Below are 19,887 nucleotides of genomic sequence, written 5' to 3'. Positions count from 1 at the left end.
GACTTTGCCTTTTGAAAAACAAATCTCTTTCTCTGTCGTTTTTATCTAGAGAACAGTATTCTTTGTTATATACCACAGATTTCTTTTTTAAGTTTTCCTGAGTGAGGTTTAGGTCTTGTTTTGGAAGACAGGGTACTATAAGGGGAAAAAATAAAACTGAAAGAAAATCAGTTGGAAAATGTCTGGAATGGCCTACATTTTCCTCTGTCAATAGTGTGTTCCATTTTCAGAAAAAAGCTGGAAAAAAATAATGTGTTCCATAGCTCATCAGACATATTTTTTTATTCCATAACAACAATGTAGTTAAAGTAGAATAAGTCATATATGTATATATATATATATATATATATATAGCAATACCAAATTGAAAGGTTTAAAGCGTGAGAGAAGTGTAGCTAGCTGACCAGGTCAATTTAGTCAGTTCTTTTTTCTTCCTGATATCTAATGCCAGTCCTCACAGCTCCCTCCTTCATGGCCCCATCTGTTAAGTCACTCCTATCTACTGCCCAAAAGGAGTTCCAGGGAGAGGGTGCTGCTTTCCTGGAGCAGAGGATGAGCCTTGAGATTACTATCTCTGTCCTGCAGAAGACGTTGGTCGGTCGCTGGCATTTGCAAGGGGAACAACAAGGAATGTTTCCTCTTCAAAGGAATCAAAAGCAAGTAAAGGACCTTTTTGCCTCACCTCCCTCCTCCCCCCTTTCCGACCATAATGCAATAAATAAAGTCCTTACTGCTGGTACGTAGGAAAGGCCTGAGACCTCTGGTGAACAGCAGTCTCCAAGACGCTCCTTCCTGGGAATTAATTTAGCTTCAGGGGACAGTTAGGACAAGAATTAAAATTTGGTGGAGTATATATGAATCTATTATGCTGTAGATATTGGTAATAACCGTTCACTTTTTTATAGTGCTTACTATGTGCCAAGTACTATTAGCACTTTACATAAAAGAAACATTTCAATCTTCTCAACAATCCTGTATTAGAGGTACTTTTATCATCCTCATTTTACACAGAGAGGTTAGGCGACTTGTCCAGGCCACACAGCTAGTAAGTGGTAGGGAGAGGATTCAAACCCAAGCAGCCTCGCCCAGAGTCTGGGCTTCTAGAAAATCTCTCCGTGTGTGAGCTAGAGCGACTCCCTTCTTTTCAAATCAACCATGAAGCCTAGAGGAAAATCTGAGCCTAAGTATTTCACTAGAGAAGGAAAAAGGCTCAGACATCTCCCTCCATCTTGGAAATTCCCTGTGGTACTTGGCCTCGCCAGCTCTACAGAAGTGCCAATCTTCTAGACTGTAAACACTTCAAAACTAGAGGCCAACTCTAATTTTTCTTTTTGCAGTGCGTATGGTTGGGCAAGTGCAGGACCCTGGGTAGAAAACCCCTTGGTCATAATTCTCTGCATATTTGCAGCATAGCTAAATGGAGAGGTCATATTTCTGGGTGGCAAATGCGGTAATTGTTTTTATTTCTTGGGCACTTTTTTTTTCTTTAATTGATTCAAGGAGAAACGTTAGTTACTTAGCAAATCTTCAAAAGCCTATTACCTCCTTTTCCTGCTACCCCTTAACACCCTTCCCCTGGGGGAAAAAAACACAACAGCACACAGTCAGAAAGGTCTCTGACCTGAGACAGCTCTGGGGCAGTGGCACCTGGACCCTGACCCTGGAATTGGCATTGTCCTCACACTTAATACCAGCAAAATCCAGGGAAAGCCCATGGTTTGGGGCTTTGGAACTTTCTGCATCTCTTTCACCTTCTTGGGTGTAGAAATGATCCCTTTCTCTCTGATGATCTGATTTTTCCCTTTCCCCGCAGGCTGGGCGAGAAGTAAGCATTAGATTTCGGAGTTCACCTTATTTGGATGGGGAGAGGAAAAAAGAGAGGCAGCTAATTCTGGGGCCCAGCATGAGGTGACAGACAGAAGCTGAAGATGCTGGACTGACTTTTGGAATTCAGAGCCTTGTCTCCAACTTGGACAGAGAACAGAGAGGGGAAGGCAGAAGACATGGGAAGAAGCCCCACTGCAGGGAAGTCAAGGGGCCCCATGTGCCAGCGCCAGCCTTTTAAAAGCGGCAGAAAAGGCCGATTCAGGCCGTAGGGGAAGACTCGAAAACATGGCATCATACTCCCCAAGCCCACTTTTCAGGATCAGGAAACTGAATATTCCTCGCTTCACCTTTGGCAAAAAGGAAGGGATCACCCCAAGGGCAGGGCCGGGGCCCAGCTGGCAGCCCCAGGCTTTGTGTAGTGATGCCAGTAGTAATTAATAATGATAATAAATACCACACTTCATAACCCAACCCAACCTGAGGATGACTGAATCATTGGACCTCTGCCTCCCACCTGCATGCTGTTAGTCTGCGAGTCCACACCCTCCCATTAGCTTGGGTCTAATCCAGCTGCCAGGTTCCAGCCACCGTGTTCTGACTGGGGTTCAAAAGGTCTGCTCCCCAGGACCAGAGACGTGGAGTAACACGGCCCCTCAGCAAAGCCGCAGGGAGCGCGGGTGGGAAGGTAGAGGTGGGTTGGTTTTGCAGTATCCAGCATCAGACAGTAATAAAGATGGGATGGGAATTTAGGCCCCGCTGAGCTCGGTTTGGTTTTTCTGCGATGTGCAGGGGGCTGCTTTGGGAGCCCAGCTCCCGCCTGGAGTTTCCCGGATCCGGGACCCCTAGGGCCTGGCACTCCCAGGTCCGGCGGCCCAGGACCTGCACATTCCGGATGCCAAGGCCGCAGGTCCCACCGGCGCAGCCGAGGTCCGGGCCGCTGAAGTCGAGATCTCAGGATGTCAGGGTGCACCCAGGACGCGGGGAGGGAGGCCGGCGCCGGCGTGGAATGTCTTTATCGGGATCCGGGAGCCACCCGCTTCTCCTTCTCTTGTCCAAGCGATCGCGGAAAGACACCTTTCCATCTTTTGTCAGACATCTCGGCCCTTAATAGCTAAATTTATTTGGTTTAAAGCGGCCTCGGGAGAAGCAGGGAGGGAAAATCTTTCGTCGGTCATTGGGTGGCCCAGATAACAAGCTTTAAAAGAGAGAGGGGAGAAGAAAGTAAAAAGGTTAATGGACGAGGGGAGGGCTCGGAGGCGCCCAGCGAGGGGCTTTGACGGCGACCCTCCCCCTTATCGCGGCCCTAACCTACCCGCGGCGCAAGCAGTACATTAAGTCGCGTAAACAGCGCGCGGAGAGGAATGCCACCGCGGTGACCTTTCGTGCGCCGCCGCCGCGAGCCGACCTCCGCGCCGTGCTGGCGGCCGCCGGCGGGGCGGCGCGCGGGGGGCGCCCGGGGCTGCGGGGCCCGGCCCGCGGTCATCGCGCTCCGGGACTGGAGTCCGGCCGCTCGGGCCCAGGCGGGGCGCTGCGCCCAAAGTGACCGGCGGCGGGGCGAGGGGGTGTGGGCGACCTCTAGGCTGCGCAATGCTCCCGCTTCCGCCGCCACCTCTTGACATTTCTAAAGAATATTGGGGGGGGGGGGGGGAGGGGGTCGAGAATTAAAAAAAAAATAGAACAAAACAACAACGATCTTCTCCCCTCGAGAAACCACCGTCAGGACTCCGGGCGATGGCCCGAGTGGGACTGGCGGCCGCTGGGTGGGGGAGACACAGCGCCCGGACGCCGGCGGGAGTGGGGGCGCCGAGGTGACCTTGTGTCCTTGGGCAAAAGCGTCCCGGGGACAGGAAGAAATATAGTATAAGCGAGAAGGCCCCATAAATCTGGTTTTAAAAACACTCTTAATTTAAAAATATGTTTTAAGCCAGACGTTGTGTTCTTTTCCTTTCAGAAACGTCGCTGCAGCAGCCAGGAGCTCTGTAACATGACAGTGCCATGAGCTTAAGTTTGCGCGGCGTCCAGGCGTTTGGTGACGAGGGTCCTGGGGTCTCGCAGCTTCCCCGGAAGCAGCGCGCGACTCGGCCCCCCAACACCCTCACCCGTTCGGCAGAAACGCCCCCGCCCCCTGCCCAATTGGCTGCTGTTTTCTGGCTGAATTCGAATCGCGAGTAGCGGGGTGGTGCGGCTGAAATAAATCAGCCCCGGTGGGGGGGGCGGGAACAGGCAGCTCCCCGGAGCCAGCCCCACTCCGAGGGTGGGGAGGGCGGCTGGGGGGGGAGGGCTCACTTAGGAGGGGCCACCCCTTGGGTCTAAATAATCCGAAGAAAACATGATTTCGTTGCAGATTAGCAAACTCCAAAAGAGGAGAGAAGCAGAAGGAAAAGAAAAGGAAAAAAGGAAAGGGGGGAGGAGGGGTTAAGAAAGAAACCGCGACGAAAACAGAACTTCTACTAAGAGCCCGCCTGTCCACCTGGAACACTGGGGGGCGGGGGGGGGGGGGCGGAGAAGGGGCTCCCGCAGCTCCTGCGTTTCTCTCTAGTTTGGGGTGTGCTTCTTTTTGCGCACCCGCTATTCGTTCTTCCTCCCGAGACCTGCTGGGAGCTCGGAGCACAGCGCACGGCGGCCTGGGCCGGCGGGGGTGTCTGTGGAAGGGCGCCGCTCCCCGGGATGTAGTCCCCAGGGCCAAAGTCGATGCGTTGGGAAAACTGCACACTGGAAGGGTCAGGCAACCTGGCTTTCTGTCTGAATAAACTCTACGGGTTAAACACTTTTGTTTTATTTTAAAATTAACTGACAAGAAAAACATTTCACTAACGATTTCTTCCCTTGGTTGGAAAACCAACCTAAAAACAACAACAACAAAAAACAATTTATGACCCAGCAAAGGAGCAATGACCTTCCCCCCTCCCCCTCTTTGTTTTAGGCAATGTTAAAAAGAGACCGAGAATCTGGAGGGTAAAATGCCGGTCCCTTCTGGAGCGCTTCGAACCCTCACGTGGGGGGACCCGGTCAGGGTCTGTCCCGCCGCTCACCTATGTCCCAGCGGCGTCGGCGCCAGCGCACCCTCTCACCGCTGCGGTGGAGCTGCGGGAACGGAGGCCCCAGGCTGTGAGCTATTGAACAGGGAAGTTCACACAGAAACAGATACCCGTGTACTTGCAAATATAAAGAAACACAGGGCAGGAATCATGGTTCCCGCAGAGCTGGGTCTCCTTGGGGCTCAGGCTCGGAGGCCCGTCACTGCCTGGACTCTAAGTAGCCAAAATATTTATCTGCTAACCCGTCTTCATTAAAAATCAGCTCACCAAAATTTGAATTAAATAAAAATAAAACACTTTGGTTTTAAGAGCAAACCCGAGAAACATTTAAAACCAGTTGAACTCAAAGGAACTCCAATGTCCACAACGTTTCTGTAACTGCTTACAAAGGGAACTTCTGCAAAATTCAGTCTATTTAAAAATGTGGTCGGGACTCACGAAAAAACCAAAAGAAAGACACTGGAAGCCCAGGCCCGAGTTAAGTGCTGTCGCTTCTGGTAGGCGCCTTCGCTGGAACTCCGGTTAAACTTTAAAGCCCCCGGGTCCTGCCCCTGTCACCAGTCTCCTTCCAGAGTTTTCTACCTTCAGTCTTTCCCAAATGCGAAATGCGCTCGCAATTGAAACTGGGAGCCCTGAGTGGGGGAGGCAGAGAGGACTGTAATAAAAGTGACTGAATTGGATGAGAACGGTTTATGCACCTTCTCGGTAGCAATTTAAAATTCACAAGTGTTTAGCAGCCATTTACAACGAAGAATGAAAGGGGGGAAAATGATCACCAACTTCCTGAATTCTGATGCCTCCGCCCCGGCGCTGCCAGGCCCTGTCCCCGTCTCCCCCCAGGACACACAGGTTCACAGCTCACAGTTACAAGGAGAGGAATCACACACTTAGCGGCGAAGTCTCACAATCCTCACAATGTCCCTACAGACCCTAGTTTAACTAGCTTAGGTTCCTCTCCCTCCCCCAACTGAAATACATAAAAAAAAACAAAAACAGAGCCCAAACGCGTCCAGAGGAGACTGACCTTTAGAAAATCATTTACTTCGATTTACCTGGGGGGAAAAAGTGTAAAAATCCATTCCCACACAACTCCTCCTGCCCTGGTTAAAATTCTCACGAGCCTTCTGGGGTCACGTCTGTCGGAAGAAATTCTCCTTGTGAGCGAAAGGGAGCGAGGCTCGATATCAGAGCTCCTGCCGCGGCCGAACCCGCGGCCGCGCGACTCGCTGATGACAGATCGGCGCTGATAACCCCGCGACGTTCATTTCCAGCCCCTTTGCCGGCGACGGACCATGTCAGTTTGTACACAGTTGTGATAACCCATTCGGAGGGAGCGAAGAAGGGGTGTGTATGTGGGGGTGGCTGGGAAGCGATAGGTCGCGCTGGGTCCAGAGGTGACCCCCCCTCTTTCTAACGACGTTTCTGAAACTTACCCGAAATTCTCCAGGGAACTCTGAGAGCAAACGGGACACCCAAACTCGGAAAGCATTTGCGTGCGCTACTGGCATGGAAGCCTTTTCCCACCCTGTGCTCCTCCTTTACTAACTAACACCAAGACCCAGAATTAAAAGTCCCAAAGGCTAGCTGAGAAGTGCCGACGTGAACGTCCCGAAACTTCCTAAGAATTTAATATATTTCTAAAAATCAGGGCACAGAGGGGGAGCTGGGCACTCGTGTTCCTTCTTTCCCACATCAAGGAAGCCTCAAACCTGAGGGCCACCACGACCCTGTGAACTCCAGGGTCCAGAAAAGAGGTCGGTCAGGGAAAGTTTAAGTTCGATCACACGCGAATGTAGAGCAAGAAGCTCATTTGACTTGGAGGGAGGATCGGGGAAGGCCAGCGGAGCAAAACCTTCCCCCCCCCACCCATCATTCTGGGGGCGCGTTGACCCGGGAGCTGGCGCCTCCCTCCCACAGCTGTGGCAGCGTGGAGCTGTGCACCGCCAGTTCCTCCCGTGCCAATACTCCCCTACCCCGTGAATGCGCGCGTAACTAGGGGCGGAGGAAAGTGCTCCGCCTAAGGTTGGCTGTGGGTCGCCTGCTAGGTCTGGAGTTCGGCCACGTCCACCCCTCCCCCCCTCCCCCCGGCGTCCCAGGGCTCGGCGCCCCCTGGATGCACTCGCCCCCACTCCCAGGACTGTGCTTGCGGCTGAGCTCACACCCTCAGGCTGCGTAGCGCTCATTGTCTGCTGGGGCGGCGCGCTCCCCTCCCCCTGCTGCCCCCTGTCTCCTCCCCACCCTCTTTTTTCTCCTCCCCTTGCTCCCTCCCTCCTCCTCCTCCTCTTCACCTCCAGCGCCCAGCTGCTCGCTGAGCGCAGTTCCGACCCACAGCCTGGCACCCTTCGGCGTGCGCTGTTTGTTTAGGGCTCGGTGAGTCCAATCAGGAGCGCAGGCTGCAGTTTTCCGGCAGAGCAGTAAGAGGCGCCTCCTCTCTCCTTTTTATTCACCAGCAGCGCCGCGCAGAACCCGGACTCGCGCTCGCCTGTCGGCGCCCTCGGCCTCTCTCCGCGCTCGGGAGCACCCTCCGCCGCGGCCGTTCTCCATGCTCAGCTCCCACCCGAGGTTCGGCTGCTTTTTCTGTTCGTGTTCTGCTCTTTCCTTCCCTCTACCTCCTACCCGTCGCGGGCCCGGGCTTCGACTCTCCCGGCCGCGGCTTTGCGGCCCGCGGTCGGCTCCGAGGGTGTCTCCCTCCTCCACTCCCGGCTGTAGCGGCTCCTAGGTTCCCGGGACACCGCGTACCAACTTCTGGTGTCTTTTCCTCTCTCTCCCCCCGAAGCGCTTATCTGCGCGCAGCCTTATCTCCGAGTTATCTCGGCGCGAAGGGGCGGGAGCCCCAGTCGGGCGGGCAGCGAGACTTCTCTCTTGCTATCTAGCCCGGGTCTGTGTGTGAGCATTCACGTTAGTATGGCTATTTCCGAGGAGCCCCAGCCTTTGGGAAGGCAGCCCGGAGGAGGCCAGCCAGGCTGCACGAGTCTTCCTCCGCCACCCCGTCCTTGTCTCCCTGTCATTCTTCCTGCTCTCTCCTTTGGGGTGGCTTCGTCTCCGGGGCGGTCTCACGTCCCCCCCTCCTCTTCTCTGAACTCCGCTCCACCCCGGTACGTCCGATTCCGGAACGGTCTCGCCTTTCCGCGGCTGGGGAAGACCGCGGGATGGGACGGGTGGCCCGGCGGGCGAGAGCGCACGCGCTGGTGCTTGGAACGCGAGCCGCGTGTAAGGTGTGCGGTGCAGCCCCGGGCGCGCGGGTTGGGCGTGAGACTCGGCCCCTCGGGCGTCCGGCACTGCCTGTGCCCGGAAGGTCCAAGACTGCCGTCCCCGCCCCAGGCCCCACCTTCTCAGGGCTGAGCTGCATTTTTCTCTGGAGCTTGCGTTCCGTCTAGTCAGCGCAGTCCCGGGAGCTCTGGGAAAGCCACTGGGAGAGAAGGCGGCGGTTTCGTTTTCGGAACAGGTTGCCACCCTTGCGCTAATGGTTTTCAAGCGGGCAGTCTTCATACGGAGGCATTCTGGGCGAGGGACACCCGCAGGGAGGCGGGATAAGGCCACCCTTTAAAAAGCCCTTTTGTGTGTGAACGGCCGGGAGGGAGTCACTTTGGGGAGAGGTAAATCTTGCCCGGTCTCGCAGTCACCCTTGGGACCAGGCGCGCGCGCGCGGGGATGAAGGATGCTGCGGAGAGGGTGAGCAGGGAGGGAGAGGGGACCTGAGAGGTGCGGGTGAGGGAGGGCGGTTGATCCTGGGCTTGGAAGGATTGGTGGCGGCTGCGCAGGCCACAGTCCCCTCTCACTCACCAACTCCCACGCCCAGGGCAGAAGAGGGATCTTTGGAGAATCTCAATAGTTAGGAAAGGGAGTGGAGGTGAGATGTACAGCCTGCGCTTTTGGTAACCCCTTTTTACTTCTCCCCCTGTCCCTGTCCGCCTCAGGAGCTAGAGGTCAGCGTGCAGCGGCGCCGGTCCGTGGATGGCCTTGACTGACAGCGGCTGGGACGCCAGCGACTCCGGAGCCTTCCCATCGCGGGAGCCCTCCACGCCGCCTTCCCCTCTCTCCTCTTCCTCCTCCTGCTGCTCCCGGGGTGGGGAACGCGGCCCCAGCGGCGTCTGCAACTGCCGGACGCCACAACTCGACACGGAGGCGGCGGCAGGACCCCCGGCCCGGTCGCTGTTGCTCAGCCCCTACGCTTCGCATCCCTTCGGGGCTCCCTACGGACCTTCGGCGCCCGGGGTCGCTGGCCCAGGGAGCGGCCCGGCGAACTGGGAAGAACTGCTGCTCTTCACTGACCTCGATCAGGCCGCGACTGCCAGTAAGCTGCTGTGGTCCAGCCGCGGCGCCAAGCTGAGTCCCTTCGCACCCGAGCAGCCCGAAGAGATGTACCAGACCCTCGCCGCCCTCTCCAGCCAGGGGCCAGCCGCTTACGACGGCGCGCCCGGCGGCTTCGTGCATTCTGCAGCCGCCGCGGCAGCGGCGGCGGCGGCCAGCTCCCCAGTCTACGTGCCCACCACGCGCGTGGGGTCCATGCTGCCCGGCCTGCCGTACCTGCAGGGGGCGGGCAGCGGGCCCGCCAATCACCCGGGCGGCGCGGGCGCACACCCCGGCTGGCCGCAGGCCTCGGCCGACAGCCCCCCGTACGGCAGTGGAGGCGGCGCGGCGGGCGGCGGGGCCTCGGGGCCCGGCAGCGCCGGCTCAGCCGCGGCGCACGTCTCGGCGCGCTTCCCCTACTCGGCTAGCCCGCCCATGGCCAACGGCGCGGCCCGGGACCCTGGGGGCTACGCGGCGGCCGGCGGCGGGGGCACTGGCGGCGTTGGCGGCGGCGGCAGCCTGGCGGCCATGGGCGGCCGGGAGCACCAGTACAGCTCGCTGTCCGCCGCGCGGTCGCTGAACGGGACGTACCACCACCATCACCACCACCACCCGAGTCCCTACTCGCCCTACGTGGGGGCGCCGCTGACATCCGCCTGGACCGCCGGACACTTCGAGACCCCGGTGCTGCACAGCCTGCAGAGCCGCGCCGGAGGCCCGCTCCCCGTGCCGCGGGGCCCCAGCGCAGGTAAGGGTCGCGCCTCGGCGTTGGGGTTGGGGACTCAGGGCTCTGGGGCGAAGGTGTGGGTGTAGAGCTCCTTCACTTGGGCGCTGTTTTCAGGGTTTTCCTGTGTGTGTGGGGGGGGAGTCGGGGAGGGGGGGCAAAAGTCAGCCTGTAGCTGGGCGACCCAGAGTCTGGCAGCGTGGATGTGGGGCTTCTATTTTGCGGATTGTCTCAGCTCCTTTCCAAGAAAGAGACCGAATGCGCGTGTGCAGTATAGATACCTCAGTGCCTCGGAGAAGCTCCAAGAACTTGATGATTAGTGAATGGGATGGGTGCTAGGAAGGAATCAGCCCCGGAGGGAACTGACAGGGCCCGAGCCCCGTGGAAGACTCTAGTTTTGTGTGAGTGGAAGAGCGAGACTCTTTTTGGGGGTAAGTGTAGGTTGGAGAAGGCTGGACACTTGATTCATCCTGTCCTCAAATACAGTCTCACTCAGTTCACCTCTCCAAAGGTGAGGAGTTGTTTGCCCCAAGGAGAGTATTTAAAAGGGCTCCATGGTGGAGCAGCACCTAAGGACACCCACACTTGGAGAGAAGAGAGGACGCATGGACTGGTCAGCCTGTGACTGTCCTGAGGGAAAGCCCGTGGGGGACCCTTTGGCCTGGCATCCTTGGGCGGGTGTCTGGGGCTCCCACATCTGTTTTTCCTCTAGAGTTCAGCCCACCAATTTTTCAGTTTCCAATTCGATCATGGCAGTGTCTGGGGCAATTTTAGGATGGAATGGGAAAAAAACAATTGCCAGATTACCTGGAAAGAGCCCATTTTGAAGTGTTTTGTTCACTGAAGCAGGGGAGGGTGTGAACTGTGTTGTCTGGCCTGCTTAGGTTAGCTTCAGCATTCTGGTGCTTTCTCAGGTCCCTCTCACTTTATATCCAACCTGTTTGATAGCCTGACAGACTCCTAACACCAAACATATTTTGTGGTGGTGGTGGGGGGGGGAGACGTTGTTTGTTTGTTTGTTTGTTTGTTTGAAGGGATCTGTGGGAATCGCAGAGGAGGCGGGTGAGCTTAAATTATTTTCCCTGGTTTCACCCCAGGTCTAAGTGCCTCAGCTCTCTATTTAGGGACAGGAAGTTTTCTAGGGGTGCTGTTAGGATCAAGTGAGACATTGCCAACCTTGTGTTCAAAAGACATGCTGGAAACTCTAGTGGCCTGAAAGCGGAGGTTCTCTTCCTCTCTTCCTCCACCCGTTCTAAGACTTCGGTCTCAAAATCCCCTCTTCTTCCCCTGCGAAGCCGGCTCTGGAGACCATCATCACTCCGTGGGGGAGAGGGGCCCTGCAGGTTTGCTCCTTTGAGTAGAGACTTCAGAGCACAGCACTGCCACCCTTCCTGCTGCATAGGGACCCACGCCTGGCTCTCAGGAGGAGAGAGAAGGGAGATGAGGGCTCTTCAAAGGATGGGCAGGGGATGGCAGTGAGGGTGTGAGGGTTTGTCAGTCGGGAGTCTAGCGGGGGATCTGAAAGGATGTGGGAGTTGGGTAGGTGGGGGGTGCTGCTGCAGTTGGAGCAAGGTCGTGTGGCTCTGCCTGTCCCATGACACATCTTAGTGTGATCTCTATGTTCCTTTCCCCTCGTCTTCCAGCCTTTCACAGGACTGAGAAAGAGAAGTAGTCCAAAAGACAGAACTGGAGTGTTTAAAGTTACTGGTTCTGTGTGGAAAATCCTTTTAGAGGCAATAAGGGACGATTGCAGGAAAGTTAGATTTTTTTTTTTCATTTTAAACTTAGCCTATCCTGCTTTGGCTGGGTAGTTGATTAGAGCATTGTCACTTTATGCCAAGTTTTTGGGTTTGATCTCTGGTCCAGTCAAGGCACATACAAGAAAGCAACCAGTGAATGCATCAATAAGTGGAACAACAAATTGATGTTTCTCTCTCTCTCTCTTAAAAAACTTAGCCTATCCTTTCACTAATATTTTTACTTTCTGGAAAGGACGCTGCAAAATTAGAAAATTTTTCTGTAGACCCTGAGTATATTTTTTTTTAAAAACCAAACAACCAAAAATGGGAAGGGGTTTGGGAACACCCAGGCTTTTGCATACAGTCTGTTAAGAAGGTGGGAAACTACTGAGCGAGAATAAGTCAGTCTGGAAGTGGTGGAGGCGAATAACCCCAACCTTGCTTGTCCTCACAGGTGTTCTCTTGCTAGAGAGACCTCGACCCTCCAGCCCCTCTCCTCCCGGCTTCCTAGCTAAATTCCCCACTTCTCCACTTGGATTTTTTTTTTTTTTTAAAACCAAACCATTTCTGGAGGCACTCTTTAATTGATTGGGGCAAACAGGAGGGCTAAAACCTTAGTGCTGAGCTTTCTCAACCTGCCCAGGGGAGGTTTCTGAGAAACCTGCTCCATGCATCTCTCCCTGGTTCTGGTAGTCAGTGAGTGGGTTGTGCTCACGGCTCTTCAGTCCCCAAGCCCAGCCCTCCCTTAAACTCCAGATAACTGAGTTCCATTCTTTGGGTTCTGGGACTACACTTGCTGGCGGAACCCTTCTCCCCTGTGTCTGCATTCCCCAGGGACACTCAAGGCAGCCATGTTAGGAGGGAGATGATGTGTAGGGGGAAATTGATGAAGAGGCTACCAGTGCCATCGATTTTATAATTTTTATTTAAAAACATTTTTCTTACTTTAATCAATTACAGGATTGTAGCTGCTGGGTGAGGAGTGAGGAGAGGTCAGGATAAATGGGAGCTGTAGATTTTACTTACCTAAAAATAAGCAAGCTTACTAATATTTATTTTTAAGTCCACAGTGATCTTTAAGTTTTTGTCTTGGGGTTTTCAGATGACTAAAAAGATTTACCTGGAGAGTTCACGCTGTCTTCTCCTTATTGTTCCCATCTTGGGGAAGGCGGCCAGGCACAGGCTGGGTTCTCCAGGGAATGCCCCACTCCTCTATTGAGAGAGGCTCTGATAGGTAACATTTTAAAGTCAACAACAAAGACAAATACCTTGTTTAACTTCAGTGTCCTTGAAGTCCTGAGCATTTTACTGATTACCGTAGTCAATAGTGGCTTTTAGGGCAGAGAAGAATAAATCTTTGTGATGTGTTGTAAGTTGCAGTATCCCCATGACAACTTTGAACTCAAGTTATGTAGGATGCTAGTTTCTTTTAAACTTATTTCTTGAGGAAGGATAGTTACTTGTTTTGTAGGGTAAATAGTATTAGTGGAGTTAAAGAGTATTTTATGCCAAAGACATATATAAATATCTTTACAACAAACAGTAAATGGCAGAAACGAATGGTAAACTGCACAGGAATGGGAAGGAATAGAAAGGCTCGATAGCTCACATAATCTTCAAGTAAAACTCTAAAGTGTAAAGTTTATTTACTTTAAAAATTGGTTCAGAAATGATCCTTTAAGAAAGCCAAATTGGAACATTTAAACCCTCTAGAATATTAATAACACTAAACAGGGGATACTTATGGTTTTAAAAAGTCTATTTAATAAAAAGTACTTATTTAATTAATAAGTACTTATCTCATTTTAGATACTATTTCTTCATTCATATTTAACCAGTTTAGGGTAAGTAATAAATGTTACAACCATTTATTCTTAAGATTGTTTTAGATAGCAGTTTTAGGTTAGTTGTGAACTCTGAAAACTAGCCAAGTAGAAATGACATAAACACAATTTAGAAAGATTGCATAAGTTGAAATTTCAGTGTGGGAAAAGAGGAAACAATTTTATTTAGCCCTGGGGTGGTCTTAGTGATTTTTCTGAATCCATAAAATAGCAACCATTTGTAGAAATTTTGCAGGTAGAAACAACTAGACCCACTTTAAAATCAGAATATTTTACTATTTGGTCCTTGTGGCATGAAAACAAAATTTAACATTTATCTCTGCTTATTAACGTTAGTGTATTTTTTCCCCTGAGGAGATCTGAATCATTTTCTAATTAATTGGTGTAAGTGCTCTGAGAACAGTATTTCTAATTTCACCGGTCTATTTTTTTTTTATTGGGGGAAAAGGAAGAGTAGCAGATACAGGAAATACTTTTTAAAAGAAAAAAAGGAAGATAAAAGAAGTAAGGCGGCCTCCCGGGGTCCCGGGGTACTCGCGGACTGGAGCAGGGGTCGGTGATCCGTGTCAAGGCCCTGTGCTCTGCTCGGGGTTGGCAAGTGGCGTACTGTAATTATGATGGATTTCAGTTTTGAAAAGTTTGTGAACAGCCGGAAAGAAGGGGTCAGGGGACCCAAATCGATCTCCCCACAGCTCATCTCCACCCTGAGGTCCTTGGTGGTAGATGGCAAATGACTCGGGCCGGGCTGGCAGCACTGCCTCCTACTTTCCTAGGTGTTTACTGGGCGCGCCCAGGGGCGCAGGGAATAATGGTAAGCAGGTCCCTAGGACATCACCGGCCGCCCGGGCTTTGGCTGTTGAGCAGAAAGGTCCGTGGGGAAGGGCGTGGGCAGGGAAGCAGGCCGGTGTGGTCAGTACCAGCACCGTGGGGTGCGGGGGTGGGAGGGTGGGGTGGTCTTTGGGGAGCCACGGTAGTGGGGCGGGCGCGGCGCGGTCTCACCCGCCTTTCGTCCCCGCTCTCACCGCAGACCTGCTGGAGGACCTGCCCGAGAGTCGCGAGTGCGTGAACTGCGGTTCCATCCAGACGCCGCTGTGGCGGCGGGACGGCACCGGCCACTACTTGTGCAACGCCTGCGGTCTCTACAGCAAGATGAACGGCCTCAGCCGGCCCCTCATCAAGCCGCAGAAGCGCGTGGTGAGTGTGAGCGCCGCCCTCCTCCGCCGGGGCCTGGGACAGGTGCGGAGGCCCGGAGTCCCCGGTCTGATCCCAGCGCAGGGGTGGAACTTGTGCCCTGCATTCCCCCTTTGCTAGCGCTGGCCGGGAGGTAATCCCGAAATCAGGGTCTGGGGAATGCAAACAGCCCCCCCCCCCCCCCCCCCGTATTTAACATAGGGAATGACATCTTACATGAAAGAGAAAAAAAGAAAGTAGGGTACTATCGCTTTTTAAAGTACAAAAATGTATATTTACACATCTCTATGTATTTGTAAATGCACCGAAATAATTCTGGGAGGAAACACAAGAAACTTGTAATGGTAGTAGACCAGGGAGAGCGACTGGGTATACAGACCCAGGTCAGGTGAAGGGAGGAGATTTTTTTCTCTATGCATTCTCTGATCTGGTTTGGGTTTTATTCTTGAAAAAACCACGCTTTTACAGTATCCTTCTCCCCCCACCCTTTATCCCCTACCCCCACTAGAATATGACAACAAACCCACACTCCCCTTCTCCCTGCTGCCTCATTCGTGGTTTCTTTGATTTTGTCCCTTCTACCTCAGGGTCCCTTCCAGCTCTTCTCCGAGTGAGACAGGGTTTAGCCACAAATTCCACTCGTCTTTTGGATTGCCCTTGAGTCTGGTGAAAATTTACTTACTCTAACCTTTGTTATTTTGAAATCTGGCTGTTCAGATAAACTACACAGAACTTGAGAAATATGCAGTCTGTGTGTTCTTCTCAAGTTGAGTATTTTCAGCAATATGAACCTGTTTTATTATGTTTTAATATATGGGAATTCTGATTTTCTTCAAGGATCAATCTCTTATTGTCATAGTTTGTGTGTGTGTGTGTGTGTGTTTTAGGAGAAGGTATTTACTACTGTAGTGATTAGAAAAAATACTAGGAAAACTTTCACAAACCCCACTGTAAGGCTAACATTTGTTTAGCCAAGCACCCATACTCTAATACCTTTTAAAGTAAAATACTTTACAGTTAGATGCCAGACATCTTAAGTATCCAAGTAATTTATTTAATTGTTATACTCTAATTAGCAGGGACAAATGCTACACATGTTGTTTGTGTTAAACAGATTAGAGTGAAATTGCATCACAATGTAAGTCTGACACCTTAAGGAGAAGCAATTAGTTTTATGGTTGTTTTGTTTTTAATGCATTTAAAATAAAGTGGCCAAGGTTAATTTGATGAGTGTATGCGCCTTAAACTTGTTACAACCTCCCACAGCTCAAGTTCTTCAAAGGCCATCCGTAACTTCAGTGTCTGACTCCCTACGCCGGTGTTCATTTTTCCTACATGCATGATATTAAGAAAAGAAAAAGTAATGGCTGGAAAATATTCCAAGGAAGTTCTTTGTTTGCATGTATTAGCCTATATATTAACTATGAGACTATTATTATTATTATTTTTGGAAATGAGCATTGAGCTGAGAAATAGCTGAGCTCAGAAAAGTAACATTTTCACGAGATGGAGCAAAAAAACTATTATAATAGCCATTTTGGTTCTCGTTGCATTATAAATTTAATCTAGTATCATTCATAGATAGTGCCATTTGTTTTGTGCCTTTACAAGTAAAAAATAACCAGAAAAACAGTTTTAACCAATTAGTTCCCCTTCTATGTGGCAACTGTGTTGGCAGTAACCAAGGTCAGCCAATATGCTTTATAAATGGGTTATAAATGATCCGGATTGAAGGGTGTGTCTATCAATTAGTTCTCCTTGTGGGCTTCTTATTTATGGTTTTGATGGGCCTACCTTAGTTATCAGAAGTAGAATATTGAACCCAAGTTTGTTTAGCCAGCAGTTACAGAACCAATCACTGAATTTGAACTTGTATTACATTGCAAAATAAGAGATTTATGGTTAACTTGAATTCCTTGTCAATGATGAACATAACCAAGAGATCGCTTGTTACAAGGAACTTTTATAACCTACTCACCTTCATTTCACATGTTTATGAGGACTAGCTTCACTCATGATCTGCAGTTGACAGTCATAAAGTTCTTTGTTATAATGGCAAATTCTGATAACAAGTTTGCTTCACATTGGCTCAAATTCCACTGGAAACTGTCATAAATGACCTGTTTCTAAAAGGAACCTTCCTGTCCCTAGTTTTTTGATCGTGCATTTATGAAGAGAAAGGGGTGTTCTCATAGGAAATTATTTTCTTTTGACCTGAAAGAAAGAAACCCTGATGCGTAAGGTTTTATATCTTTTCATCAGTTTAGCAAAGCAATTTCTCAAACAGTTCTTCTGTCAGCCAAGCCAAGCATATTGATTACAACCAAAAGTCAAATTGATTTTTTTTCTTAGCACTGACTTCTTAAAATGTTGTAGTGCTAAGAGGCTTACCAGTGTCTCTTTGTTTTTATAACTTGTCTGTAAAGAGTAATGCTTAAAGTAATACAACAGGATGTGAATTGTAAATGAGAAATTCAGTTGTTTCTTTTAAATTTGCCACCAAAGGATTTGGAAATCTCTGTCCTTTTTCATCTGTGAGTTTTCAATACATACTCAATTTTTCCTTCTTGTTGTGCATTCTTTTTTATAACTTCTTTTTTAAAAAATTAATTAGTGTAGCTCACTTACCAAATTCTGTGACCTTCAATTTGCTTTGTTTCCTGTATTTTCCCTGTAGTTTTTTTTTTCCAGAAGTCATATGGCACCGTTTTTTAGTTGCCCTATCTAGGTTATTTAAAAACAAATTTAGATTTTTTGCCATTCTAAGGAGGAACTTATACTAGGTTAAATTCTCATTCTTTATAATTCACACATAATTTAGGGGAAATAAATTCCCTTTAAAGATGTTATGGGCATAAAGGGAATGTGGAAATCAGAATGATAGTAACAGAGGGTTGATCTCTGATAATAACATTTAACCCTTTGTGTGAACAAAAGTTCATTATTATACTGGCAGGGTAAATAACATATATTAGTATCATTGTATTTAAGACAATGCTGGCATTAAAACAATGCCATAAAATTTGCTAATCCTTTGCAAAAATGAATAATACAAAAATTCAGGCAGCATTTGGTCATGATAATTATGGAACCTATTAAAAATATACTTCTTTACAAACATTTTATACATTTTCCAAAATCCATTTCTATTAATAGATAGGTTCTTTTAAAGTTTCTGATTTGTTCCTCTGCACAAATCTTGGAAATATGAGCTGATTATCTTCAGTTTTCATGTGAAGTGGAGACTGTTCAAAGCCACTTAACATATTGGCAGGCAGTTATGATTGCATTTCAATATCCTTACGTTGGACTTGTGACCACAGTAGGTACAGTTATTAGCCAACATTATGACTGTGTTTTGGTTATTCTATAACCTACACTAATATTTTGGAACAAATCAAATGTATGTGTGGGATAGAACACACTGTAAAACTTAAGTTTCTTGGTCCAGGAAGGTCAATCTAATTACACTTAAATTTTTTTTCTCAAGGGACCTCTTATTTATAATAACCAGGTCCATGCTTGTTGATGACAGGGACATGATACATTGAAGTATGTAGCATAGACATAAAAATCACTTATAACTGTACACTTACTTTCTTGTGCTTTCTAGCCTTCCTCCCGGCGGCTTGGATTGTCCTGTGCCAACTGTCACACCACAACCACCACTTTATGGCGTAGAAATGCCGAGGGCGAACCTGTGTGCAATGCTTGTGGACTCTACATGAAACTCCATGGGGTGCGCCACGTATTCTGCTCATATGTATACATGTTTAGTGTAGTTTGTACATGGTTTCAGTTAAGAAATAAGTCGGCAAAGGAGAAGGGATGAAAGTGAAAATTTGATTGTCTATATGCATGTTATTGATGACAAGTTAAACTATTATCTTAAATAGCAATAAGAAATAAAAAAATGCTGTCAATTAAATGGCCACACATATTTGTTGTAAGACATCACAATATTAGAAATATTAAAATGTGAAAAATGTATATTTTAGAATTGATAAAATGGTAGTAACCCTTAAACTGCAAAAGAGGAAAACATGCAACCAACTAGAAATGCATAGTAACTAGTTTATATTAACTTAATTCTTGAATGCAATCAAATAAATTTATATAAAGAAGTAATATATGTATTTGATAGTTATAGTTAGAAAGATTGTATACTTCATTTTAAGGACAGCACAAAATATTATAAATATATCTATCTTAAAAAGGAAAATAACCTATATGTAGAAGGAAGAGAATACACGAGCTCTATGAAATGAAAATATTCAGTGGTTTTACTCTGTAATTGAAATTGTTTAAAACAATAAACATTAATTGAAGAAATAATATCTCCCTGGCAAATCACCTCATTTTCCCTGCAGGAATCTGCATTTGATGCGGTCTTTGTACAGTTGGAATCTATTGAAAAAATATAAATGGTATTGCAATTTATGCCAAGTTCTTTTAAATGAGGGCCTTCAGTGCTGACATTGGTTCTTTGGCTAAAGTTTGGGTTTTCTTCAATATAATATTAACTGTATGGCCTATGTGAAATTTTTTTTAGGTGCCCCGACCGCTTGCTATGAAAAAAGAGGGAATTCAAACCAGGAAACGAAAACCCAAGAACATAAATAAGTCAAAGGCTTGCTCTGGTAAATATAATAAAATGCTATTTGATTGTTACGTATTTGCTAACCTTAACAGTAGAGTATACGTATATTTATGAGGTTAATTTTGACTGTTGCAGGCAATAGTAATAATTCCGTTCCTATGACTCCATCTTCCACCTCTTCTAACTCAGATGATTGCAGCAAAAATACTTCCCCTACAACACAACCAACAGCCTCAGGGGTAAGTGTTAAAATAGTATAGACTCTTCTAACCTAGTGTGTAGTCTCCAGTTTATTATCTCAAATTTTATCTGATAGTACAATAGTCTAAACCAACAGTTCAGTTTAGTTAGTTGATACCTAAGAATAGTTTTTAGAGGCAATTACATTTAAATGACAAACATAAGTACTTTGCAAACCTCTTAATTAAGATCTATATCATTTTTATGGTTAAATTAAACCAAGTAAAAGCTAGAAGTTTTGGTTTGAAGTGCTTTTAAATTGTTTTATTTCCAGGTTTTTTATCTGCGCTTATATGTATTTCTAATGTAGAAAAAAAAATCTGTCAGCTCAGTGGTTTCATATGCCCCAGAGCCCATGGCATTTAAATTGCTTTTGCTTATCATATCAACTCTT

At 48.8% G+C, this 19,887-nt stretch overlaps 1 protein-coding gene and 1 long non-coding RNA gene across 2 annotated transcripts in view; one reads left to right on the top strand and one right to left on the bottom strand.

Annotated features, from left to right (window-relative positions):
* Nucleotides 1–251: 251 nt before the first annotated feature.
* Nucleotides 252–6,151, bottom strand: LOC139013974 (uncharacterized). The gene is made up of 2 exons (XR_011472173.1): nt 5,918–6,151; nt 252–3,022 (listed from the first exon to the last, which is right to left on the bottom strand). It is a non-coding gene; the product is annotated as an uncharacterized lncRNA (long non-coding RNA).
* Nucleotides 6,152–7,194: 1,043 nt separating this feature from the next.
* The window catches only part of GATA6 (GATA binding protein 6), a 30,403-nt gene continuing 17,710 nt past the window's right edge, over nt 7,195–19,887 (top strand). Inside the window, exons 1-6 of the mRNA XM_070420524.1 lie at nt 7,195–7,427; nt 8,783–9,903; nt 14,490–14,656; nt 18,267–18,392; nt 19,206–19,293; nt 19,389–19,492. Coding sequence (XP_070276625.1) covers nt 8,820–9,903; nt 14,490–14,656; nt 18,267–18,392; nt 19,206–19,293; nt 19,389–19,492 — 1,569 coding nt within the window. The 5' untranslated portion in view covers nt 7,195–7,427; nt 8,783–8,819. The remainder of the gene's footprint in view (nt 7,428–8,782; nt 9,904–14,489; nt 14,657–18,266; nt 18,393–19,205; nt 19,294–19,388; nt 19,493–19,887) is intronic.

This window comes from Myotis yumanensis, unplaced genomic scaffold (genome assembly GCF_028538775.1).
Source record: "Myotis yumanensis isolate MYYU_CA2020_CCGP unplaced genomic scaffold, mMyoYum1.0.hap1 SCAF_7, whole genome shotgun sequence".
In the NCBI taxonomy this organism is placed as follows: domain Eukaryota; kingdom Metazoa; phylum Chordata; class Mammalia; order Chiroptera; family Vespertilionidae; genus Myotis; species Myotis yumanensis.
The sequence above is the reverse complement of the archived record's forward strand: the minus strand, read 5'-3'. Positions and strand labels throughout refer to the sequence as shown.